Source organism: Pteropus medius, unplaced genomic scaffold (genome assembly GCF_902729225.1).
Source record: "Pteropus medius unplaced genomic scaffold, Ma_sr-lr_union100, whole genome shotgun sequence".
NCBI lineage: Eukaryota > Metazoa > Chordata > Mammalia > Chiroptera > Pteropodidae > Pteropus > Pteropus medius.
This window is the reverse complement of record NW_024349798.1, coordinates 480,532-497,267: the sequence shown is the minus strand read 5'-3', so window position 1 is coordinate 497,267 and position 16,736 is coordinate 480,532. Positions and strand designations below refer to the sequence as shown.

Sequence of the window (16,736 nt, the reverse complement as noted above, 5' to 3'; positions counted from 1 at the left end):
GCAACAAGATTTCCGTTGGAAGATGAGGCAGTTCCGGTAAACGGGACAGGCTCTCCCATCCTGGCAGTTGTGCTTCCGTTCGGGGCGCTGCAGCTTCCGACCTCCGCCTTTCCCTCCCGCCGGGGGAAGAGATGCAACCTGGTGCGCATGCCCTGAGTCATCCTAGAGTGGGCGGGGCCGAGGCTGAGGGAGCGGGAGGGGGGGAAAGAAAAGGGAATTCTAACCTGTGGAACCCTGGGGGTCCCTGTGTTCGGATCCTTCCCATTGACTGCGGATGGTGTCAGGGACAGAACCTCTGACGGCTCACGAGGGGTTTTAGGGTCCGAAGGGTGAGGGCAGAGGGGAGGGTGTGAGTGGGGTACAGGAGTTCCAGACTTAAAATCTTTAGGCCCTGGGGGCTGAGGCGCTAGGGAGAGGGAGATCGGGCCGCCATGCGGGACAGGACCCATGAGCTGAAGCAGGTGAGAATTTGGGGCAGCAGGGTTGGGATGGGAGGACTGGGTGGGGTCTGACTGGAATGCAGGATTCCCGGTCTTCGGGGCAGGGAGGGGTGGCTGAGAGCGAGGAAGACCAGGAAGCCCGTGAGTTCTGCTGGGAGAGAGCGACAGCAAGGAAGTGAATGACAATGACCCCGGCCCTGACAGGCGCATGACACCTCGGATGATGAGGACAAGGAGCGGGTCGCACTGGTGGTACACCCGGGCACACCACGGCTGGGGAACCCGGACGATGAGTTCTTCCAGAAGGTAAGAGGCTGGGGTCTCCGCCTGAATTCACAAGGGGGCTGGAGGACCCGAGGAGCAACGCGGTCTGGAGTACCCCCGTGTCTCCTTCAGCCCTCTCAGTCACCCTTCCCAGGTCCGGACAATTCGGCAAACTATTGTCAAGCTGGAGAATAAAGTCCGAGAGTTGGAGAAGCAGCAGGTCACCATCTTGGCCACGCCCCTTCCCGAGGAGAGTGAGTGCAATCCTAGGTGCAGAACGCATGCTCAGCCAGAGGGATTGTGGGGATTGCAGTTCCACGCAGGTGGTGGCCCGGGAGATTTATTGATACAGGGACTACTTTCTCTCGTTCAGGCATGAAGCAGGACCTGCAGAACCTGCGCGAGGAGATCAAACAGCTGGGGAGGGAGATCCGCGGGCAGCTGAAGGGTAAGTTCCTAGAACCTCCTTCCCTCTGGCTCAGCGCTGCTCCTGATATATCTGGAGAGTGAGTGGCCCAGAGAAGCCAACGGTATATCCAGGTCACATAGCAGTCTAGAATTTCTGTCTCCGGGCTTCCAGTGCATAGTACTTTACACAGCACATGCCTGCTTTTCGGGTTCCTTTATTACTGTGAAATCATTTACTGCCACAATTCTTGCTGCCCAGTGTGAATTCTTTGGGCTGGCAGATGGGGGTTTCGTTAGGAGGCCTCTGCATACCTGTGGAAATTCTCTGATGTATTGCAAAGAAAAATATACTTTCACATGTCAGAGGCTCAGAATCGGTCATTTAATGATGTTATATTTCCTTTAAAAATCCTATGGAGATAAGCACCCCTCTATTGTGTAGCTGGGATATGGCCTTGGCTCTGTGTCATGATCCCCAAACAATTTTCAGAAGCCACAGGTAATACCCCTTTCCCCACAATACCCTTGTGTCTTCCCACAGCCATAGAGCCCCAGAAGGAGGAAGCTGATGAGAGTTATTATTCGGTCAACATGAGAATGAGAAAAACCCAGGTGGGTTTGTTATTCCCAGAACTAGGACATTCCAGCAAGTGTTTTATAGATCATTAGATGACAGAATAAGAAGGTGCTTGGAGAGCATGTCCAACCTGATGATTTTCCAAATGGGGAAACTGAGGATCAGAGAGAGAAAGGACTCACCCAAGGTCAACATCTTAGGAAGGAGATTTGAAGTGATCTGACTGGCTCTCTCAGGCACTGTCCTGATTCCCATTCCATTTTAACACCCTGCCTTCTCTTCCATTCAATGAGAAGTCATTGAGTCTCTAGATATAATCTGGGCTCAGCTGTGGGAGACATGCTTTCTAGGAGCCAAGATATGGACTTAAGCTTGAATAGGTGACAAAGACATTACTTAGGTAAGGCTTGGTAGCTAATGGCTCTGCCCAGGGAAAAAGAGGGAGCAGTCATAAATGATTGGGAGGTTTCCTGCTCAGATGACAGAGACATCCTCTGCCCTATGAGCAGAATTCAAGATGTCAGAAAGAGTAACTTCTTTGGAGGGGGCAATGGGAGAGGGTCACTGGATCAACATCTTAGGAAGGAGATTTGAAGTGATCTGACTGGCTCTCTCTGGGGGCCCAGTGAGGAGTTCTTGGAGTTCAGAATTGGAGTAGGTAGGCCCAGAGCTCAGTAAAGAGCCCAGATTGAAGATGGAACAGTGTGAATATCTTGAAAGGCTGTAGCTGAAGCCAGGAGAGCAGTTGTGTCTTTGAGAAAAGAACTCTAAGGAATAAGGCATCAGGGAACTGGACAAGGTTGAGAGGGCATTTCCAGGGGGAACCTGTGGTGGTCATCAGTGTGAGAGGCTGAGGACCCAGCGGGACCAGTAAAATCTGGGCAACAGGCTGAACTCCAGGCATACTAGCACATGTCTAATCTGAGTAGTGCGGCTGGTGTTCAGCAAGCATTCAACAAGTATTTATTAAATGCTCACTGTTTGGGATACCGTAGTGAACCAAAGATCTCTCTTGTCATGGATCTTACATTCTAGTGAGGAGAGACAATCATCACAATAAATACAGTTTTTTAGAACATTGTTAAGTATTAAGGAAAAGGTGCAGGAAAGAAGAGTTCAGAGGGCTGGAAGAAGACAGGTGCAATTGCGAAAGGTGGAGAAAACTTCGTTCAGAAGGTAGCATTGGAGCAGATCTAAAGGCCTTTGTGGGGCATGAGCATTCTAGGCTGAAGGAGCAGAGAGTGCAAAGGCCTGAGATAGGGGTATGCTTTGTTCAGGGAGCAGGAAGGAGCCCACTGTGGTTGGAGGGAATAAGAGAGGGACAGTGGCCGGAGGTGAGGTCAGAGGGGAAATGGGGGAGGAGCAGGTCAAGGTCCTGGTAAGGCTGTAGCTTTTGCTTTGAGAGAATGAGGGAGCGTTTCAAGATGGTTAAGGCACGGACATCTATCATCGCTCATGCTGTTTGCTCACTGTGCCAGTAGGGATGCTCAGGCCCAGACTGGGCAGGGATCCTCCCAGGGATGCCCAGCCTATATTCTCCATCTTTAGCATGGGGTCCTGTCCCAGCAATTCGTGGAGCTCATCAACAAGTGCAACTCCATGCAGTCTGAATACCGGGAGAAGAATGTGGAGCGGATTCGGAGGCAGCTGAAGATCAGTGAGTTGTTGTGCCTGGCCCACAGGGTGTGGTAATCTGATTGGGCTCTGAACCTGGCCTTATCCTTCACAGCAAATGCTGGAATGGTGTCTGACGAGGAGCTGGAGCAGATGCTGGACAGCGGGCAAAGTGAGGTGTTTGTGTCCAATGTGAGTGGCCACAGCTGGTCTCCCTCTGCTGTGCCTCCTATCCTCTCCAAGCCCTGGTCCTTCTTGATTGAGGGGATACCGAGGCTCAGAATGAAACAAATGTACTTTCCAGGACCACTCAGCAGGGTCCTGGCCCAGTTCTAAGCCAAAGAGCTAAGCCAAAGAGCTGTCCCAAAGCTCAACAGGAATGTCTGACCTGCTGCTGGTTTTCCTGTTACATGTCCCTCCACTCTTCTGTACTCCCCAGATACTGAAGGACACGCAGGTGACTCGACAGGCCCTAAATGAGATCTCAGCCCGGCATAGTGAAATCCAGCAACTTGAACGCAGTATTCGTGAACTTCATGAGATCTTCACTTTTCTGGCTACTGAAGTGGAGATGCAGGTGAGCGCCCCAAGGAGCCGGCTGGGCTTGACCCAGACCCCAGTTGTGGGACCATGTTCAGTTAGAACCCCAGCTGTGACTGTCAGTCTGCCTTCACCCTTAGCCTCTCTCCCTGAGGCTTTTAGTCCCCTTCAGGCTGGGCCATACCCCCAGGGCTGGCACTTACTTCCATCATTAGCAGTGTCCCAGAATTACATCCACTTCCACAGCTATCCCACTGGCCACTCCTCTGTAGATAGCATTCCTCCTTCACCAACTTAAGCCCATTCCAGGTATGGCCCCAACCCTGGCTCCTCCTCACTATTAGAATCTACCCTTATTCTTCTATTTGCTCCAGTCAAAGTTGCTGCCTAAAACCTATACAGGGTTGGGTGGTAAGTGGTATTCTTGCCCTAGCCTGGTTGTATGGAGTGAGGTGAGCTTCCATCCCTGTCCTGGAGAAGCTGACCCACCAGTGCTGCAGCCAATGCCCTTTTATAGTTGGGAGTTGTAGAGAAGGGATTTCATTCAGTAAGAGTACCAGAACCTAGAGGTTGGCAGTGCCATGAGGAGGCAGGGATGGGAAGGGCTTCACAGCTGCTGGGAGACAGGCCTAGAAGAACAGGCAAATTCAGGCAATTTTGTGAGGGGACGGGAGTTCACCCTCTCTGAAAAGGTATTGTGCCATTTAAGGCACTTGGCTCTAAGACACCATTGCAAATAGAGGTTGTATGGAGCAAGAGACCAGGGCAGAAGGCACCACATGATAGGAAGAGGCCTGGGAGCTAACCTCAGGAGTGTGAACTCGTGTCAGATGTGGTCCTGCCTCCATATCTTTGTTCGTGCGGTGTTTTCTGCCAGGAGTGTCCTTTGGTCATTTGGGGCTGGGGTGGGCAGAGGGGACTCCTGGGCCCTTTCCCCTCAGCCATCCCTACCTACCTGAACTGCTACCTCCTCTGAGCAGGGGGAGATGATCAACCGAATTGAGAAGAATATTCTGAGCTCAGCAGACTATGTGGAACGTGGACAGGAACATGTCAGGATGGCCCTAGAGAACCAGAAGAAAGCTCGGAAGGTGAGCCTCCCCTCCCCTCCCTGGCCCTGGGTGGCCCTTCCTCCCCTCCTGAGTGAGTTTCCCTGACCCCTTCCTCTCCCACAGAAGAAAGTGTTGATTGCCGTCTGTGTGTCCATCACTGTCCTTATTCTGGCAGTCATTATTTGCGTCTCCTTATTGGCTTGATAGCATCACGCATACTCGGTGAGATATTGTGGGCCTGCCCCCTGGCCTGCCCCTATCCCTGGCCCAGCCTTTCCTCTTCCCCTTAGACCCTACTCTCCCTCTTTCCCTTGCAGGTACTAAGAGCACCAGGGACCCAGGGTCTGCCTTCTCTTCCAGCAGCTGGGTTGGGAGGGGCAGGACAGAGCCTCCAGCTGGACCCCCTTACTCATGCTTGCACTGTGCAAAGGGACAGACGGTTCTCCTTGGGTCGGCTGCCACTCATTCATGCCCCCCTCCGCCTAGGGCCACAATGCCTGGTGGTGGGGGGGTGGGGGGTGGGTGCTGTGGTATCCTGCTTGGCTGGGACACATGGTTTGTAAGAAATTAAAGAAAAGAGGTTGGAGACTCCCCTGTGCTTGTGTGTTCCTAGAAGGGCTGGCCCTGGGCCCCCAGGTATGTAGCCTCCCACCTCCTGGCCATCCTGGGGGCCAGCCCTAGCCCAGGCAGGTTCCAATCAGACTGTTCTAGGTGGTGTGACCACAGCAGCTGGCACTGCCCTGCTACTCTCCTGTAGGAATGGGTAGGGCTGGGAGGGGATAACATCTGGCTCAGTACTGTCCCTGGGGAAGGACCAATGTGAGTAACCAACCCAAAGCAGTGAGGCTGGGACAGGCCAGGCTGGGACACAGGTGAGATCTGGCAGGACGGGACATCGGTAGGTATTCCTGAGGCCAAGAAGAGGCAGTTTGAGTAACTGAGGCTGTTACTTTGGATACAGAAGACAAGGAAGGGCCCATCTTAGAGGGGGTGACACTTGAGTATTGAAATGTCAAATGAGGATCCAATTATAGGAAGACACAGGGGGAGAGGTTGCCAGGAAGAGTGCCCTGCAGGCAGGCCAGAGTTCAGCCTGGAGGGCCAGCAACTCCGGATCAGCACACCTGGTTTCTAAGGGGTCATGTGGCTGAGGCGGGTGGAGGAGGCAGAGGAGCCTGGTTTCTATGAGGCATCTGAGCTCTAGCCTTGACTTTACATTTCTGAGTTCCAAGTCCATATGCTTAGTTTCTGGAGCTGGGTGTGGCGCCTGTCCCTAGACACCTGATTTCAGGGCCGAGCCTTAAACTGGCTCCTGGTTCCCAAACCTGGTTGGAGTGGGGCCGTGCCTGGCCTGGTCCAAGGTCTGGGCCAAGTTAGACCACCCTGTCCCATCCCACTTTCAGCCCCACAGGCCTCTTGCTGCTGCTGCCGCCACTGCTGTTCTTGGCTGCCCAGTCCATCTGGCCACAGACAGTACTTGTTGCTTCCGCCACTGGCCACCTACTGTGGATGCAGTGGAAGGGCTAGATGTGATGTCTATGGTTCAATCTTGGATCTCGGCCCTGGACTTGGGATGGGGGAGGGCGGGGTTGCGCCATGGATGAACAGCCCCTGCTTACTCTGTCTCCATCTATGGCCGGGTGCACTTCTGCAGTGCCTCCCAGTGTCCCTGAAGAGGCCTGGAGCAGCAGTCCCAGGTCACAACTGCAAAATGATTGATTGTCCAGCGGACCCAAATGCACACCTGAAGAGCCTTGGGATTGGTCTGGAGAGCATCCTGAGGGGACTGAACACTCCAGTGTTAAATAGCAATTAGATGTAGGATGCTGATATTCGTGGGGCTTGAGAGTGAGTCTGTAGTCACGCTCAAAAGTGATTTTTGACTGGATCACAGAGTGCAGGGGGCATGATCAAACCTGCAAAAGTGGTGGAAGGTTTTGGGCTTACAAGAAACTGGCAGGGACAGGGATTCAGGGACTTCACATGAGAAGGCGTGGCTGGGTCCCACTCCCTAGCCACTGAACCTGTGGCTACGCAAGTCTGGGAGAGAACGCACACCTTCCTCCTGCCTGTGATCATGTGTCGAGTATAGGTGAAACTCTAGACTCCTGCAGGAAAGAGCTCATTCTCAGCAGTATATAAATAATCTGATGTCCACTCGATGGAGAAATTATGCCCTCGACCCCTGGATTCTGCCCCAGTAGAAGACTGATTTGGACATGGGGCCTTTGGGCTTCCCTGATTCTCCATTTCTTCTCCTGCAGCCTGTATCATCAGCAGAATCCTGTCCTATTGGTCTCCTTTTTTTGCTTCCTCACCTTTCTGACTTCAGAGTAAAACTACATAACCCGTGACACCTACTAGGATCTGACAGAGTATCTATGCCATATATGTACAGCCCTGGTGTCCATGTGCTGTGTGTGACTTCTGCCTGGCCATTCTGGACAGTGCCATCCCTGAAAAGCTGCTTTCTTGTCTCATGCAGAAAGCTGTCCAGAACCTCCTGGGAAAGGTGGCTAGATGGCCAAGTGGAGACCTCGGATGCTAGGCTCAGTAGTTTGAACTTTTCCTGTGGGCTAGGGGACCCATGGAAGGTTTTTGAACAGGTGAGTGATAAGTTTAGAGCAGACCTACCAGACAAGGGGCCCCATGCACTGGAGATTTCACAGGCTCCCTTGTGTATACCCATTCCCTGTGGAAAACACATGAATGAGGTCATGTCATGTCAAAAACTACATGATTTGCACTGAAATCTTGGCTTGGCTGCTATCAGTCCAACTTTCAAAAATCAGAGTCTTGGTTAGTTGTGGCTTTTCTAAATCCATCTTGCATCACAATCTTTCAGCTGCAGCTCTCTCCACGTATGGCCTTGTTCACTCAATGTTCCATAGTTCAAATTTCTAAGCAAAGGGACATGATTGGTCTAGGTCAGGCTATATAGACCTTCCTATGATATATCTACCTTAAGTCAAGACTTTATTCTTGCTCAAGATGTATGTGATGTTACAGTATACAAAATACTGCAGCGGAGTGTGTATAAAGGAGTGGACAAGCTCGATGATTGACATTTCTGGTAGATTATATTATTGTTACAAATATATGCTGTCTTTCCTACTGGGTCCCTCACTATAGGAGAACTATACAATAGGCTTGCCCCATTTACAATAGGCTTGTCTACATGACTTGGTTTGGCCCATGTAATATAAGCAGAAATGTAAATAGAAGCTTTAAGCACCAACAAGTAGTCTGGCAGTTTCCTTTCTCTTTTACCTCTGCCTTGAGCCTGGAAATTGCCAGATCAAGACTTCTTCATCCTGGAACCCAGAATTAAGATGACATGATATTGTACTGTAGCTCACCTGTAAAATGATGTGTGATGTAAGTGAGAAATAAACTTCTCTTGTTGTGAGCCACTGACACTTGGAGGTTGGTTATTACCACATCATAATAAGTCTAAATTAACTGTTACAAAACTAGTGCCCAGATGTGGAGTGCTGCCACAATAAAAATAAACCTGAATTATGTGACTTTGGCCTTGGAGCTGGACAGTAGCTGGTGAGGAAACCATCACTGGAAGTTGGAAAGATGGTGAAGTGTGTTCTACAGTGGTGAAGTGTAACAAACTTTATCTTAAACTTACGTAAAACATTTGGTTAAACTGTAAGCTAGAAGAAGTAACTAAGAATATAAATTCTAAATGAGCTTGGGACTTTAGGCAAAAAATTTGGGAAAGAATATTAGTAGTGTGTCTTGGTTGCTATTGGTTACAGTTGACAAGTTACTGTAAGAAAGAGTAGCCTCAGAAAATAATTGGCCAGTTTGTAAGCAGAAGTGGAAGAGAATATAGAAACTCTATGCAAGTGATCCACATTTTAACGAGTGAAAGATACAACTTACAAGGCCCTTAAGCCACAAATTTTTATTAAATCTCATCTTTGTGGCAAGGACCATATCAAGTGTATGGCTCTCATGTCTTTTTTAAAACCTCTGAATCTGTCAAAGTGGTTCCCAATAAATCCTTTCAGTTAGTCAAGGTGATTCAGAGAAAAGAGATTAAGAGTATAACTCCCTCAGGGGTGTTTGTATGCTCCATTTGCTTATAATTAAGTCTAAATGGAGGCATGTCTGAAAAGAATTGTGAATTTGGCTGTTGGCCCATGGAACTGACTGAAATTAAATAAATAGATAAGAAGCCCTCTCCTCCATAAAAAGCCATTAGCTTGGATTTTTAAGACTGAATGTTCAAAATTTAATATGACCTTGATGGCCTCCAAATTTCTATGGGCATGAAGGAGACTGAGAAAGCTTCTCTACCTCAGAAAGGCATAACTTCCAATATTTTCTCAAATGTGGCCAAGGAGAGTAAGTAGAAAAGGATGGGCCACTCTAAGGACAGAGCCAAGGACATGGAGAAGAATGAACTAGATATAGTCCCAAGACACAGTCCTATTCCCAGGGAAGGGTGGGGGGCCTTCTCAACATCTGCCCAGAAGGATTTTAGAATTACTATGGATGAGTAACTGGTGCATATATCTCATTCTATTTTCTGAATAGGTGTGTTTACTGCTATTATTCTGTCCCTGTTTCACTTCAAAGTTGGATGTGGTTGTGGGGGCAGATGTAACTTACTTTAATTTATTGGTTCATAGGTCTCTGGATCAAGAGAAGTCATATCTGGACCTGATATAGAGACTAATAGAGGACCTGGACTTGAACTTGATGCCATGATTAGATCAGTCATTTGGGTGAGAAGGGGATGCATTTATTTAGCACATGGGGAAAACACAGGCAGTATTTGTGATAAGGCTGGCAAACTGGGGAAGATTTTGCAATTGTTCAGAAACATTCATTGGCCATCCCTATGGGACCCCACCATACAAAGAATTTACATATCCCACTACACCAACATCAGCTTTGGGCATATAGCTTGCTTTATGCTTCTTTATAGCTTTCTGCTTCTAAGAAATTTTAGGAGCCATTGTGGGGTGTGCCAACTTTCCTCTCTTCTCTTTCTTGAGAATGAAAGTTCCAGATTGAGGCTGTTCCTTCAGACTGGATTCTGGAATAAAGATGATGTAGAACAGAGCCACAGTTACCATGGAGGACATGGATTATAAGTGAGAAAAACACATATTGTTGTGAGCTACTGAGATTTTGGGGTTGTTACTGCAGCATAACTTGATCCTAGCTGACTGATAAAAACTCCCTCCATATTGCAGAAGCTCTCTATTCAGTTCTCCTTTCCTATCACCATGACAGTTGGCATACTAAAATGAGCTGTTGTGATGCTATGAGGTCTGAGCCTTTGCCCCTTGTTCAGAAATATTTACCATCAGGTCCAGGGAGCCTTCATGATTCTTGTTGGTTCTTGGCAACTAGTGGTAGCTATTCATGGGAACTAGAAAAACAATAGGGGGATGGGGCCCCAGACCTTTTAGCATCAACTTGGTTCCTGGTAAATGTCAATTTCACATACATCTTAAGACCACAATGGCATCATTACAAAGAAATTGCCCAAAAGAAAAAAGAGAGTAAAAGCAAAGCCCAAACTCTCCTTAACTGCACGGATGTCTACCTTTCCAAGAAGCCTCAACATAATGGATAGGAAATTCTGTACTAGTTTATGTGTGGGTACAGCTGCATGAAACAGAAACCCAAACTAACCACGGCTTAAACAAGATAGTTTATTTTTCTCTTGTATAAAATTCCAAGTTAGCATGGTGGGTCTTTGAATAAAGTTATCAGGACCCATGAATGATAAAATTATTATTTATCTTGTTGCTATTCCATCCCTGGAGTATTGCCCTCACACACATGATCCAAGATGGACCACCACCACTCCCACAGTCTAGCCCTTGGGAAGCAGAAAAGTGAAGGGACTGGCTTGCCCTTTACCCTAAAGTGTAGAACTTGTACAGATAATTTTTGCTCTAATCCTTTTGGCCAGAATGTTGTTACATGGCCACATCCAGCTGAAAGGGATGCTGAGAAATATAAGCTTTACTCTGAGCATCATTTTACTCAGATAAAAGTTCTAGGGGAACTAGGGAACTATTCCAGGAAGCAGTCCCATTCTGGAAGAACAAATATCGGGGGACTGCCAGCAGTTGCAGTCACACACTATGAGTGTTAATCCATCCCAATTGCATTGGTTTCCCATTACTGCTGTCACAAATGACCACAAACTTAGTGGCTTAAAACAACATAAGTTTATTTTACAAGTCAGAAGTCCAAAATTAGTTTCACTGGGCTAAAGTCAAGTAGTTGGCAGGGCCGGTTCCTTCTGGAGGAACAATTTGCTTGCATTTTGCAGCTTCTAATGGATGCCTGCATTCCTTGGCTAGTGGCCCTATCCTCAATTTCAAAGCACATCCTACCAATCTCTGCTTGTATCATCACATCACCCTCTCCTCTGATGCTGACTTTCCTGTCTCCCCCTTATAATCTTGTGATTACCTTCCCGCCTGAATACTCCAGGATAATCTCCCATCTCATGATCCTTACCTGAGTCATGTCTGCAAAATCTCTTTTGCCATATAAGATAACATTTTCAGGTTTCAGGGATTAGGATGTGGACAGATTTAGGGGGACATTGTTCAGCCTACCACATCGCCCCATTTCACATTTAACTCATTTGTTCATTTATTCATAAAATATTTATTGAGTAAGACTTAAGTTCCAGGCATTATGGCAGGTGCTGGAGAAATAAAGGTGAAAATACAGAAAAGGTCTCTGCTTTCATAGAGTTTATATTTTACTGATGAGGATAAGTATAGAAATAGCTAAAATATTCCAAAACCATGACATGTATTATTAAAAAATTAAGCAGCATGATGTGAAAAAAAATGACAATGGAGATGGCTGTTTTAATAGTTAGTCAGAGATGGCTTCTTAAGGGAAAGTGATTAATCCAAAGGGCAGAGCTAAGAGCTCAGAGGGCAGAACAGGTCCACGGGGATTATTTCTAGGCCTGGAAACCTAAGAGAATTTGCTCAGATGAATTTTGAAATTGCTTTGAATCAGTGACACCTTTTTACCTTACATTTCTCCCTTTTTTGAACCAGAACGTTTATAACTATTATTCTACATCTGTTCCACCATTGCATGTTAGGAGCACATGACATGTTTCTTTAGTTTCATAGACCCATAGATGAGAATTGCACTCCAGGATGGCTTATACCTAGAGCCTCACCTGCATCTAATTTAGATAATGAGATTTGAGACTTTGGTTTGATGAGATTTATATGAGAATTTTTTTTGACTCTGACTTGATGCTGTAATGGGATAAGACTTTTAGGGACCTTGGGAGGAACCGGATGTACTTTGTATATGAGACAGATGTGAAGTTTTGAGGGCTAGAGGATAAACTGTGGTAAGGAGAATAATAGCCCCCAAAGATTCCATACCCTAATCTCTATGAATATGTTACCTTACATAGCAAAAAAGACTGCAGATATAACTATGGCTACTAATCAGTTGATCTTAAGATAGAGAGATTATACTGAATTATTCAGATGGGTCCAATGTAATAACATTGCTTCTCCAGCTAGTAACAAGAGGAAAACAGAATGAGAAGTCAGAGAAATTTGAAGCAAGAGGACTTGAAGTGCTATTGCCAACTTCGAAGAAGGAGGGGGCCCAACAAGGAATGTAGATTGCCTCTAGAAGGTAAGAACAACCTTTGGCTGACAGCTAATAAAGAAACGAGGACTTCAGTTTTACAGCCAAATGGAACTGAATTCAGTAAAAACCCGGTAGAGTCTGAAAGTTGATTCTACACCAGAGACTCCAGAGAGAATCCATGCTGGCTGAAACCTTGACTTCAGCCTTATGAGACCCTAAGTAGAGGACCTGAGTCAGCTGAGTCAGCCTGGACTTCTGAACTACAGAACTATGAGATAATAAATGGGTGGTGTTTTTAAGATGCTAAGTTTGTGATAATTTATTATGAAGCAATAGAAATTTATACAGTAACATTTGAGCTGCGACTTGAACAAAGAGAATGAGTGTCGGCAAATCTAAGCAGTGGGTTCCAACTCCAGTGACGAGCAAGTGCAAAGGCTCCCAGACTGGGAAGAAACAAACAAACAAAGAGAAGGCCAGAATTGCTGGAACCTGCTGAGTAGAAGGAGTAGATTAGAGATAAGGTCAGAGCTGGGGTGGGAACTAAAAGCAAGGCAGACTCCAGGGGCAGGGATTTCTGTTGAGAGTGGGCTGTGTATGTAATTGAAAATGTCTCCAAAATTCCTCAGTTGAATCCAGAATGACTACCCTACCTATAAAGCCTGCTGCCTTGCCCTGCCTCTGCCTCAGCCCTGGTCCTGGAGCGTTCTTCTGTGAGGAGTTCCAATTTATCCAGCTGGGGAGGGGATGATGATGGCAATCTACAATACACACTGAGGGGTGATGCCAGCCAGCTTCTGCCCTAGCAGCAAATTCTACGATTTTGCATTCCCAAGATGCATTCACTACCTGGGACAGTCCTGGTAGAGACTGAGGAAGGTAAAGGAAGTCAGGGCAGAAGAAAAGTGAGGGCTAGAAGTCAAGCTGTCTGGACATCATCCAGATGACAAAAATGTACAAAGACATCACAAGAAAAAATACGGATCAATATTTAATATGAACATAGATATAAAAATCTTCAACAAAATTTTGCCCTTAGCAAACCAAATCCAGCACTATATAAAAATGATTATGCAGCATGGCCAAGTAGGATTTATCTAAGGAATGAAAGGTTGGTTTTAACATCCAAAATCAATTAAATGTAACACAGTATATTAATAAAGAACAAAAAAACTCATTATCATTTCAGTAGACACAGAATCCAACACCCTTTCATAATAATTTTTAAAAGTGTAAGAAACTAGGAATAAAAGGAAATGTCTTTAACTTGATAGTTAATCAAAGAGCATCTGTGAAAAATTCACAGCTACCATCATACTTAAATGGTAAAAGACTGGATGTTTTGCCCCTGAGATCAGGATGTCTGCTCCCACCATTTCTATTAACATTGTACTGAAAGTTCTAGCCTGGGCAAGAAAAAGAAATAAAAGGCATCCAGATTGGAAAAGAAGTAAACTATCTCTATTTACAGACCCAAAAACTATTAGAGCTAATAACTAGTTCAACAAGGTTGCAGAATACAAGAATAATGTACAAAAATCTATTGTGTTTCTTATCACCAGCAAAGAATAATGCAAAAATGATACAAAGGAAACAATTCCATGTATAATGGCAACAAAAAGAATAATTAGATATAAATCTAACAAAAAACAGTAGCATTTCTACACTGAAAACTATAAAACCATTGAAAGAAATTAAAAATCTAAAAACATCCCATGTTCGTGAGTCAGAAGATTTAATGTTTTTAAGATGGCAATACTGCTCAAAGTGATCTGCAGATTCAATGCAATCTCTGTCAGAATCTCAGCTAGCTTCTTTTTCTTTTTCTTTTCTTTTTTGTTTCTTTTTTTGCAAATATTGACAAGCTGATACTAAAATTCATATGGAAGTGCAAGGAATCCAGGAAAACAAAAATAATCTTGAAATAGAAGAACAAGTTGGAGGACTCACAGGTCCTAATTTTAAAACTTACTATAAAGCTAGTGTGGTACAGGCATAAGGAAAGATAAACAGGTATATCCAGGGAATAAAATTGAAAGTCCAGGAATAAAGCCTCTAATTTAATTAGTTTATTTCCAACAAGGTTGTCAAGACAATTCAATGGAGAAAGAATAGTCTTTTCAACAAACAGTGTTGAGACAGTTGGTTATCCACATGTGAAAGAATGAAGTTGGACCCCCTACTTCAAATCATATACAAAAATTAACTCAAAATGGATCAAAGAACTAAATCTAAGAGTTTTCAGCTATAAAACTTTTATAGTTTATTTTAAAAGTTTATAATTTTTAAACTTGTAAATTTATAACTAGGTTATAAACTTTATGTTTATAAAACTCTTAGATGAAAACGTAAGCATAAATCTTCATGACCTTGTGCTCACTTTGGCAGCACATATACTAAATCTTCATGACTTTGGATTAGGAAATGGTTTCTTAGCACAAGCAACAAAAGAAAAAAAATAGATAAAGTGGACATCATCAAAATTAAAAACTTTTGTGCTTCAAAGGACATCATCAAGAAAGTAAAAAGACAACCCAAACAATGGGAGAGAAATTTGCAAATCAGAAGAACTTGTGTCTAGACTATATAAAGAACTCTTACCACTCAACAGCGAAAAGTCACACAAATGAATTAAAAACCGTGCAACGGACTTGAATAGACATTTATCCAATGATTATATGTAAATGGCCAATAAGCACATGAAAATATATTCAAAATCATTTGCCATCAGGGAAATGCAAATAAAAACCACAAAGTCATACCCACTAGGATGGCTATAATAAAAAAAGACTTAATAACAACTGTTGGTGAAGATGTGAAGAAATTGGAACATTCATACCCAGTTGGTGGGAATGTAAAATGGTGCAGCCACTTTGGAAAACAGTCTGACAGTTCCTCAAATGGTTGAACAATAAAGTTATCTTATGATCTCACAATTCCACTTCTAGAAATATATAGATAATTGAACATGTCCACAGAAAAACTTGTACATGAATGTTCATAGCAGCATTATTCACAATAGACAAAAATGGAAACCCCAATGTCCACCAGCTGATGAATGGATAAACAAAAGTGTTATATCCAAAAGAATATGATTTGACAATAAAATGATGTACTGATCAATCTACAACATGAATGAACCTTGAGAACATTATGTAAGAATATAAAGAAGCCAATCACAAAAGACTTTGTATTGTATTATTCCTGTATGAAATGTCCACAATAGGCAAATCCATAGAGACAATATAAGATTAGTGATTGACTAGGGCTGAGGGAAAGGAGCTGTAGGAGTAAGGGCTTATCAATAAGCAGTAATAGCTAATGAGTATGGAGTTTCTTTTAGGAGGATGAAAATATCCTAAAACTAGATTGTGATGATTGCACAACCCAGTGAATATACTAAAAACCACAGAATTGTACACTTCAGACAGGTTAATTGTATGGTATCTGAATTACATCTTAATAAAGCTGTTAATTTTTTTTTAAAGTCAGACTGTTTGAGTCCCCAGTGAGCAGGAACTGGGATATAGAATGCCTAAGGTGTTAGATAAGGGAGACCAAAGAACTGGTGGGTTATCTGGGCCCAGAAAGGGAGCAGAAATTGTGGATCCCTTCTGAACATCCATGGGTTCTACTTCAATCATCATGGTAAATACCCAAGCATATCTGTTGATATGTGTATATGGTATCTTTGTACAAATTTTAAAAAGATGCCTCCTCAACTCCCAAAATAAATCATTTTACTTAAAATTACACATCAAATCAGTACTAACCAAAGTCTCCCTGCTTCCAACCCATGTTTCAGTCTTTGGTTCTTTCCTGGACTTGTTTCAGACTTCGGTCCCACCTTGAACAAGCAGGAGCCTGGGGTCAGTGTCCTCTGGTTCTGGGGATGGGCAGTGAGTGTCCATAGCCAAACTAGTGCCCTCTTCCTGCAGCCATGACTCTCTGTTGCCATGTACCCCTTTTGCTCTTCTATGAAGAACAGGAATGAGGGCTCCTCCCAAAGCCTGGGCATGACAACACTGAGGCCCCTGACCTTAAGGAAATACCTACTACTTCTGTTCTTGGTGCTACCTGGTGTACCGGTCCTGGGCTAGGACCAGCTGCTATAATGTCCCCCATGACTGGCACCTGGGCCTGAACATACGCTGTACACTTGTCATTTCCTAAAGCTGCCAACTTGGTGGCTTCGAAGTCTAGGAATGATAAAAGCAT

General features: G+C 44.9%; 1 protein-coding gene across 9 annotated transcripts; it reads left to right on the top strand.

Annotated features, from left to right (window-relative positions):
* Positions 1 to 13: 13 nt before the first annotated feature.
* Positions 14 to 5,483, top strand: STX4 (syntaxin 4). Of its 9 annotated transcripts, none has more exons than XM_039884460.1 (12): positions 66 to 141; positions 389 to 461; positions 645 to 746; positions 859 to 958; positions 1,078 to 1,152; positions 1,654 to 1,724; positions 3,238 to 3,346; positions 3,419 to 3,495; positions 3,743 to 3,880; positions 4,824 to 4,934; positions 5,019 to 5,117; positions 5,213 to 5,483. In XM_039884460.1, exons 2-11 carry the CDS (start codon positions 432 to 434, stop codon positions 5,097 to 5,099), a joined length of 894 nt encoding a protein of 297 aa, XP_039740394.1. In that variant the 5' UTR covers positions 66 to 141; positions 389 to 431; the 3' UTR covers positions 5,100 to 5,117; positions 5,213 to 5,483. The 9 variants fall into 9 exon arrangements, with proteins under 9 accessions (XP_039740400.1, XP_039740397.1, XP_039740392.1 ...); XM_039884462.1 differs by having other exon boundaries at positions 123 to 141; positions 837 to 958; XM_039884466.1 differs by lacking the exon at positions 389 to 461 and having other exon boundaries at positions 14 to 141; positions 846 to 958.
* Positions 5,484 to 16,736: the final 11,253 nt, after the last annotated feature.